At 40.1% G+C, this 9404-nt stretch overlaps 1 protein-coding gene across 1 annotated transcript; it reads left to right on the top strand.

The window, feature by feature from the left end:
* Positions 1–4945: 4945 nt before the first annotated feature.
* On the top strand, positions 4946–6379 carry ccka (cholecystokinin a; the record flags this gene model as incomplete). Its single annotated transcript, XM_080500533.1, has 3 exons — positions 4946–5023; positions 5550–5736; positions 6240–6379. 3 exons carry the CDS (start codon positions 4946–4948, stop codon positions 6377–6379), a joined length of 405 nt encoding a protein of 134 aa, XP_080356659.1.
* Positions 6380–9404: the final 3025 nt, after the last annotated feature.

Genomic DNA, 9404 nt, shown 5'->3' on the forward strand with positions numbered 1-9404 from the left:
ATACCGTGCTTTTTCACCACTTGAGCAGTCCCCAAAGTGCTTTATGTTGTTAATCACATTCACCCATTCTCACACACACGTTCACGTTCAAGGCAAAAGGCAAATATTCAGTCTACTGCTTGTAGACTGGACTTGCTTGTCGACAACAATATCTACATGAGATAAGAATGTAAAGAAAAAAAAATACATTAAAAAGGCCAAGATACAATACAACACAATGCTTTGTCAATAGCATTGTATATCTGAACAGTTCAATTGTCTGCTTTTGTATAAAGCTTTTATTTCAGTCAGTCCCCAAATTCTTGACTGACATTTCATGACAAACTAAAGCCTGACTGCCAAAAAGCATTGACAGGGAAAATGACGCGTCTCTTCCTGAACATGACAAGAAAGTTAAAAATAACTTTTGAAATGTTTTAAAGCGTGGGTGTCAAATAAATAGCCTGCGGGCAAAAACCAGTTGAGCAGGAGTCCCGCAGGACCACCTTCCATCGTGTAAAATGAACAAAGAAGAAACTGTCTGTGGGTCAGATGGTGGTATAGTGGTTTCGTACTCTCTCCTCACAGTGAGAAAATCACTGATTTGCTTCCAGGCTTATGGACCGTTCTGTGGGGAGTTTGCATGTTCTCCTGGTCACATGGGCTTTTTCTGGTTTCCTCCTCGTCTATCGATGCTCGGCAGGAATGGAGAAAGTTGTTCGCGCTCCCAAAGCTGTGTGAACAGAAAGCCGTCATTCTTTTCTCACAGCTCTGTCTGATGTCTGACAACTATTGTGTGTGACTGTAGAGACATATGAAGTGGCCATGGTTGTTGAAGAAAAGCAGAAACATTTCAATTTCTTTTTCTTTTTCTCATCTCCTTCTTGGGGTTGTGCACCTGAGTTTCTTGCAAGATATGAAATGTGCTACCCGGTAATCACATTCTTTCGACCGCAAGAAAATGTACAGTTTTCTGTGTTCTTGCAGAGTGGGTATCCACCTTGAGTTAGGTTAAGTTGCGTATGAGATGAATGGAAGACATCACCTACAAGACGGAGGAGCTTGCAGCCAAACAAGTTCATCAGTTAGGACGCACCTTATCAGGTTGGATTTCTGATGTATTTTTTCATTCAACACAATTTAGTTAAAGGTGAATACTTTCTACTGCTTTAACTGATGCGGGGGGGAAAAAAGCAGTTGTGCTTAAGTCAGATTTCAGCTTGAACAACTCTTCAAACCTTTAGTGAATTCTTTAAGCGACAGTTGCTGCATCGATGTTTTATTTCTAGTGTGCGACTCACACCATGAAACGTATGATTTCTATTCAACCTTCATCCACAAAGGGCCCTCATGCTGCTACTTCTGTCCGGCCTGCGGAGCTTTGATGGTGGATTTAAGAGATTTTCAGAGACGAGTGCTTGTGCAAAACTCATTCTCAGTTGACTTTGACCTTGGCGTTTACTGTGGGTTTCAGTGTTTCCACTCAGGATGCATGAACTTTAGTATTAAACCTTCATTTGAGAATCAACTATAACACACACTTGTATCTCTTTTTGGACTTAAACTTTAAATCAAATAATGTAACATTGATGAAAAAATGCAATTAGAAATACATCATTTAGATTTTAGGATTCGTCTTGAAACCGTCAATGATTTGTCAGGTCTGAGTGCTGCGGGTCCTGACGCACACGGACAAGAAGCCAACTCCACACTGAACCGTGATATCACAAAAACCCATCAAAGGACACAGCAGGTAATTTTAAGAATCAACAAACTGTAGTTTGAATCTAATATTTATTTTTAATAGCAAAGACATTTCCTGGCTCAGCTTCCATGCAGTTCAAATCTAGGAAACTTCACAGACAGCCTCACTCTGACATGACAGCAGCTCAACAGAGAGCTCCCCAAATCCTGCAAATACAGCACAGCTGGAGATCATATTATCTCACAGTGAAATAGTTTATTTAGAATGGTCTGGTGAAATATTTAATACTTGGACTTAAATATAAAGTCATCCATTACCACTGTTTTACGCTGAACTTTTAAAGATCACTTTAGGTCTTGTGTTAGTGGCTCTAAATAACATTAACACTAATTCTATGAGTCACTTTCTGTAATCATGATATGGTTGCTCTTAGATATCTCTTATTTCTTTTACATTTCATGCAAACTTCATACATTTGCTGTACTTCTTTATCCATCTTGGATTGTTGGAGCTGATCCCAGAAGGTGAAATACACCCGAGTCTACCACAGTGTAAACAACACACACACACACACACACACACACACACACACACACACACACACACACGGACAAATTTAGCCCTATCAGTTAACTTCAAACTCATCTTTGGAATGTGAAGAATGACAAAGACATTGTGATTGGAGGACCGCTCATTCTCATCAATAGCTGATGAAAGAATATTAAAAATAGTTGATGAAAAAGTATGATGTGTCCCTGCTGTTGATGTGATTGAAAATCAAATCTCTTGATGGGCTTTTCAGATGAAGATTGGGCCCAAAAAAAAATGTAAGTCACGTTTCTCATTCAGCTTGAACTCATTCAGGGAGCGATAATGTGAAAAAAAGAACAAATCAGTGAAGTACACTTTGTTTATGAGGCTGCAGGGCTCCGTCACAGCCTTGTATCCATATAATAATGTTTCCAAAGTCATTTTGTCCTCGTTGAAACTGGAGGGCACTTAAGAGTGTGTCTGCAGCAATGCACTGTACTTCAAGTGTGTGTGCGTGTGTATGTGTGTATGTGAGTGTGTGTGTGTGTGTGTGTGTGTGTGTGTGTGTGTGTGTGTGTGTGTGTGTGTGTGTGTGTGTGTGTGTGTGTGTGTGTGTGTGTGTGTGTGTGTGTGTGTGTGTGTGTGTGTGTTGTGCGTCAGTGTATTTGTGCGTTTGTTGTATACGTGCAGGTTTGCGTCTTCAGTTGCGTCACAGTCCTGAGTTTTTGCGCCAGCATCAGGGTCCTCCCTCCCCTCCGGACTCCTCCTCCTTTCCCTGTGTGTCTGTATAAAATATGGCCTCTCCTCTCCCTCCCTCAGTCACAGCATCATCACTGGAGCAACGCTGAACATCTTCAGATCATCCTCGCCTGGTCCACACAAAGAGCTGCAGGTAAGAAGGAAAGAATTGCTCGTGTTTCAATTATTTTTATTAACAGCACATTCTTGCGACGAAGCAGCTTTTGAGAGAGTGATTGACCCCTGGAGTTTTTTGGGGGACTTTTTTTACTTTTTAAATTTCCCTTCAGTGGGTATTGTGTGTACAACTTGTTTGAATCAGCACGGTCAGCTCCAAAAATAAGATCAAATGTTTTTTCTTTATATGCATGCGGTGAGTTTCCTTATATTTAGATTAATAATAAAGTTTTGATAGTAACAATTAGGTGGAACAAATAAATGACCTTACATACAAGAATTTGAAATAAGATAAATATAAGATCTTGTGTTTTTAGTCAAATCTGAAGAGGATTCATCACTGCCGACAGGAGGCAAGGCAACATTTTATACTTGCTTTATATTAACAATCCTGAACCACAACAAGAAAATATGATCAAGACAGATAAACACAGAGAGGCACTTATTCAAATCATGCAAATGATAAAAAGAAAAAGGAATATAAGTAGTGTCTGACTGTGAAAACCACCACATCATCATTTGTCACTGCTCCTCCATCTGAAGGCGAAATTCTGTTTGTGTCTAACATATTGTTTCGAACAGTGGTGAGAGCCCTGAGAAAATCTGTAAACATGGAGGTGTTCAAAATGTGTTTGTTTTTTTTGTTTGTTTTTTTACTCCTGAGGAGAGGAGAGGAGAGGAGAGGAGAGGAGAGCTTTTATACACATTACAGTACCACATCATTAACAGCTCACTGAATAATGAATGAGCGAAAATGACCAGCTACTAGCAGGAATTGTATTAGCATGAAGAGAATGACTAGTTAAATCACCACTGTGTCAGAATAAAAGTGATTATTCAGAGTACTGCAAGACAGTGAGAGAGTTACACAAATATAAATTCACCTGCAATTGAAGTTAAAAACTGCAGAAAATGGGGCAGGACTCCATGTACAGGTAGATGCTGTCAGTGCACACATCTTGGTTGAGATCTGTGGTCTAGAAGCAACCAGCGAAATAGGAAAAAAAAAACAAAAAAAAACTGAAGGACGAGAATGAGAAAGATCCACAGAGAGCAGAGAGGTTTGTGAATTATTGGGCACTGATAGCTTTTGGGCGACTGCCATAGTTGGTTTTATCTTATTGGATATTTCATAAGAATGTTCTGGAGTAAATCATCATTCATCACCAACCAATGTGCTCCTTTGTCAGGCTCCACCAGAACGAAGCAATCAGTCTGATGAGTAATATTGAACCCGTGTTTGTCTTGTTGTCCCTTCAGCAATCTGATGCAACATGTTTCGGTTCTCAAAAAAACAACTCTGGACACTTTTGTTTGAGGGAATTTAATATCAAGAGGGGAAACTAATTCAGTTTCTTCACTCATTATAATAATGTTGATATTGATGCTGTTCAAATGCAGCACTTAGATCCAAATTAGGATTTAGACATAATTGCTGTATTTCCTTTGGGATTCTGCTCATGCTGATGGTGAACATTCATCACGGCTGTCTGTGTGTGTGTGTGTGTGTGTGTGTGTGTGTGTGTGTGTGTGTGTGTGTGTGTACGCACACGCACTTGTGTGTTACACAAGTGATCGTCACTCCAGCTGCAGGAAGGAGTGTGTGAGAAAGACAAAAGTGTGTTTGTCAGGAGTTCAAACAAATCCACCAGAGGTTATTATTCTGTACAATTCATGTTACCCGGGATTCTTGTCGTCTTCGCTCATTAAATTAAGGCAGCAATAAGACAAGAAGCAGAGGAAAAACAATCCAAATGTGACATTAGCATTTCATTCTTATATGAATATTTTCTATGCTTCTGTCTCTGTCCAGTCATGAATGTAGGAATCTGTGTGTGCATTCTCCTGGCTGCTTTATCCAGCGGTTCTCTGAGCCTGCCTTCACAGTCCCTGGTAAGACCTGCAAACGTAAGAAACACCCCAAAGTAAAATGCTTTGCCACATCTGAGACCTTTGATTTTCATCACTTTTTATTGGCAAAACCTTGTGCAACACATCATGATAACACATCGCTGCCCCACGATCACTTTTCTCCATTTGTATCCACGTGTAAAATGCTAAAATGCAAATTAGTGTTAAAATGAATGGTTTCAAGCATTAGAATTATGGCTCCATCTAAACTTACATAAGATGTTCAACAGGCTTAGTCACATTGCATAAAGAATGCAGTAGAAAAAAAGCTCCAGCCTTATGAAATACGCTGATGGGAAATTTTCTAGTATAAATATTTTAAATGTTTCAGTTTGTTCAATACATGATTGAATCAAGTTTTTTTTTTTTTTTTTTTTTTTAATACATTATACTATAATTGCACTTGTATGATGATTTTTCATTTGAAATAAACGTCTAAAATATCTTGCATGTGTGAATGTTGGATAATTCTGCTCCTGCCTTGCTGTCTTCATGTGCTCTGCGACAGAGAGCCGAGGGTAAACCTCCTGCCACTGACAGCCTACAACTGTCCCATTCACTCAACCACACACGCCAGGCCCGCTCGGCTCCAGCGCCACCCTCGGGGCAGTTTGCCAGCTACAACCAGCCCCGGGAGGACGCAGATGCTCCACACAGACTGAGCCAGCTCCTGGCCAGAATCATCTCCAGGAAAGGTGAGCCATCGAACGTAATTGGAGCGAGTGTCTTTCCCTTTGGTCATCCCAGCCCGCGACGCTCAGATCAGTCCTCAGCTATTATTCTGCTCCTGGTCCTGTTGTTCCACTCCGGACTCTCGTCCATCCCTCTGCTGTCATTCATGCTGTGCTCGAGTCCCGCCATCTGGCATTTCCCACCTCCCTCCAGCTTCCCCTCTCATGTCTCTTCCATTTCTGCTTCCCTGGACCAGACCCCCCCCCCCCCCCAATCTTTCTCACCCCACCTCCCGACCTCACCCTCCTCTCCCTCTGTCACTGCACATCTCCGCACTCGTGATGAGAGACCTGCTGAGCTCACTGTTCTTACAGAACAGAGACAAGAATAGAGCGAGGCAGCATGGCTGACCTCAACATTGTTCATTCTTCTTTTCTTTTGTTTGTTTGTTTGTTGTTGTTTTTTTCAATATAAAATACTACATTGGAATCATGTTTTTTCATCCCATCATGACATTTGTTTCCAGGCTCTCCCTTCCAGGCCAGGTCCCCACTGAGCAGCAGATCAAGCGGTCTCCCTTCCAGCCACAGGATAAGTGACAGAGACTACATGGGCTGGATGGACTTTGGACGGCGTAGCGCAGAGGAGTATGAATATTCCTCCTAAAGTCATGGTGTGGTTTACATCAAGTCCTAAATTACAAATCCAAATAAAAGCAAACAAAACAAAAAAAAAATAAAAAATGCTGAATGCTTTTCAAACTGCACTTACTGTAACCCAGGAAGAGCTTAACCTGCATGTAGGAGGATCTTCACTCATCAGAAGTTTGAAGCCGTTTGCAAATTGCTTCTTTCCAAATGATTGCACTACATTTGAGTAAAAAGTTTTAGAGATCACAGAGAATCAAATACAAATCTTTTAAAAACCAAAGCTAACAGCATCTTCATCCACCTCTCAGTGCTCTCCTATTTCTCAGAACATCTGGACATAGATCATAAAAATGGACAGTAACCAGAAAACCATATCAAAGAAAAAGGTTTGCGCTTTCAGAAAACTTGCCTCAAATAAGACAGGATTGTTTAATTGTTCAGGACTAAATATGTAATGAATACACCAATTGATTATTGAGTATTTTTGATATCTTTTAAGATGGGATTGTGACAGAAAAATAGTTAGTTTCATGTTGAAGTGAACAGTTGAAGGTTTGTTACAGCAATTAGTAATCACTGATATATGACTGGATACAAGCTCAGCAGACTTCAAGAGGTGTTTTAATATGGAAAGAAAGTGACATGAAATAAGAAATTTGCTAAAAGCTGTACATTTAAACAAAATAATTCCAGTGAGAATAACCAATAGGTTGGACTACAAATTTACACAAGTCAGAGATGTAATTGATGAGCCACTGAGGTGTGTTTGGAAAATGTATCAAAATCAGGGTTGTATCTGATAGCTATGATTGGTGCACTTGTACATCACAATATGTGTAACACAGCAGGATACAACATTAATAATGTTGTCTTTGGTGAAACACTTTACAAGCAGGAGCTACATCCCCATTAAAGTGATTGAAAAGCATATTTTCAGGCTCGGTTATGACTCCTGAAGGTAACAACGGTGCAGTGTGAAAAGCACAAACTACATTTTGGAAAGCACAAAGGTTTTATCTATATGAGATGCCTGGGAATCTCCTTATCGTTGAATAATGGAAGATATTTTATATGTATATCTTCTTAAGGGTCAGGTGAGCAGGTCAAGTGAAATTGTAAAAGTAGTTGTTCCTCTTAAATCGGCAAGAAATGCAAATATTGTGATGTTTTCCGGGTACAGTTGGCGGGATGATCCCGAGCATTTCATGTAGCTGCTGCCTGAGTCTGGAAAGGAGGAGTGTTACTCATCACTGGAGCAGAGAAAACACTGGACGTCTGCCTCTCTGTAAGCATTTGGCACTGTTCTCCAGGGCTTCCTTCATTTCATCAAAGCCAGCCAAACAAAAGGCTTTCCCAGGATTAGCTGCTTTCCTGGATGCAGTATATTTTAAACTAGGATTAAATCAGTATCAAGTATCTCGCCGAAAGAGGTGATTCTGAAACACTTCATGACGATGGATTAAATCCACAAGAGTATGGTCTAACACCACTGATTAAACTCTGATCAAAAAAAGATGATCTAATTCAGCAAAAGGTCTCATAAGATGACAAAGTGATGTCTCCTCTGCCACAGTGATGATAACAAACCCCAAAGCTTCAAGTTGTCAATAAAACATGATAAAAATAAAATAAAATCAAGCTTTGCTTTTAAAATGGTCTTCAAATAAATCACGAGTTGATGTATATTTGTCTGTGAATCTGACACAAAGCAATATAAATGTACCTGTATATGATGATTTTGATCAGAAAAACGTTAGAAGAAAGGAATTTGATTCTTACTGTTTAAAGTGCAGAATCTGAGGAAAGTGTTCATTAGTTGATTTCTCTCTTGCTGGGAAAGAATAAAATATGTTGCTAATGATTAAAAGTGCATTTCTTAACGCACGTTTGCATACTTCTACACTTTTTGGTTTAAACGTCAGCAGCTGCCCCATGGTGGATCAGTGGTTTGCACTCAAAAGCAAATGTTGAAGTCTGGTCTTGGGAGGGGGGGGCTTTTCTGTGTGCAGTTTGCATGTTCTCTCTGAGTGTGGAGGGGTTTTAGTCGCCATCTGATGAGCTTCAGTCTAATTGGTGACTCTAAGATTGTAGGGATGGATCCCAGACAGGTGATCAAGTCTGGTCTGCTTTTAAAGGTGCATCCCTCTATTTAAGGCCAAGCTTAATCAAACAAAGATATGCAGTCACATGATGCTGATAAATAGAAGCAGATATTGTCATGACTACTCATAAAAACAAACAAAAGTAATAGCATCACCTCCTGTCAGTCTCTCTCACGCACACACCAGAGGAGAAAAAAACAGATCCATTAAGGTCTGACGACGTGAGTCTATTCTCCTGTCCGACACACCCAACGCTCGTGTTCGCCTGTCGTACAGCAACTCAAGTGGTTTGTATTTACTCTGCTGCTGTCAGAGGGTATCGACAAACAACCGACAGTATAGCAAATCAACAAGCTGTCACAGGAGGTGAAGACACACGACACTGCCGCACTAATTCTGATCGCCTGGCGGGAATCGTTTGTTTACCCTGCTCAGGAGCATCAAATGCAGACGTGATAGATTATTTTTTTAAAAAGCTCATTTCAGTGGATTGTTGCACACCAGAAAGACTCAACTGTAGGAACCACACACGCTTGATATTTAAATTGAGCCCAATCTTTTTGCATTGAAACATTTCTACACCTTCTTTCTGTCAGAAATACATCAGCAAACAAATACGCTTGATGAGATTAAAAACATACCTGGGGTTATTTTATTTTTTTTCAACATTTTGTCGTCAAGTTTTTGCTTTTTTTACAGGGTTAAGTTGGAACAAATATTCAAATCATCATTATATTCACACACACACAGTTGGGGGGTATGGTAAATAAGCCTTAACCGAACTCCACATGGATAGTGGTTACTACTTATCTCACAGTCACAATATGAAGTTTGTGTCCATACTGGGTTTGCCTGTACTGCTTATTTGTGTGATAAAAAATATCTGCATCTGAAGGAAATAAGTGAGAAAAACGTTGCCTGGAGGAATATATTTGAGTG

Source organism: Blennius ocellaris (genome assembly GCF_963422515.1).
Source record: "Blennius ocellaris genome assembly, chromosome: 8".
Lineage (NCBI taxonomy): Eukaryota > Metazoa > Chordata > Actinopteri > Blenniiformes > Blenniidae > Blennius > Blennius ocellaris.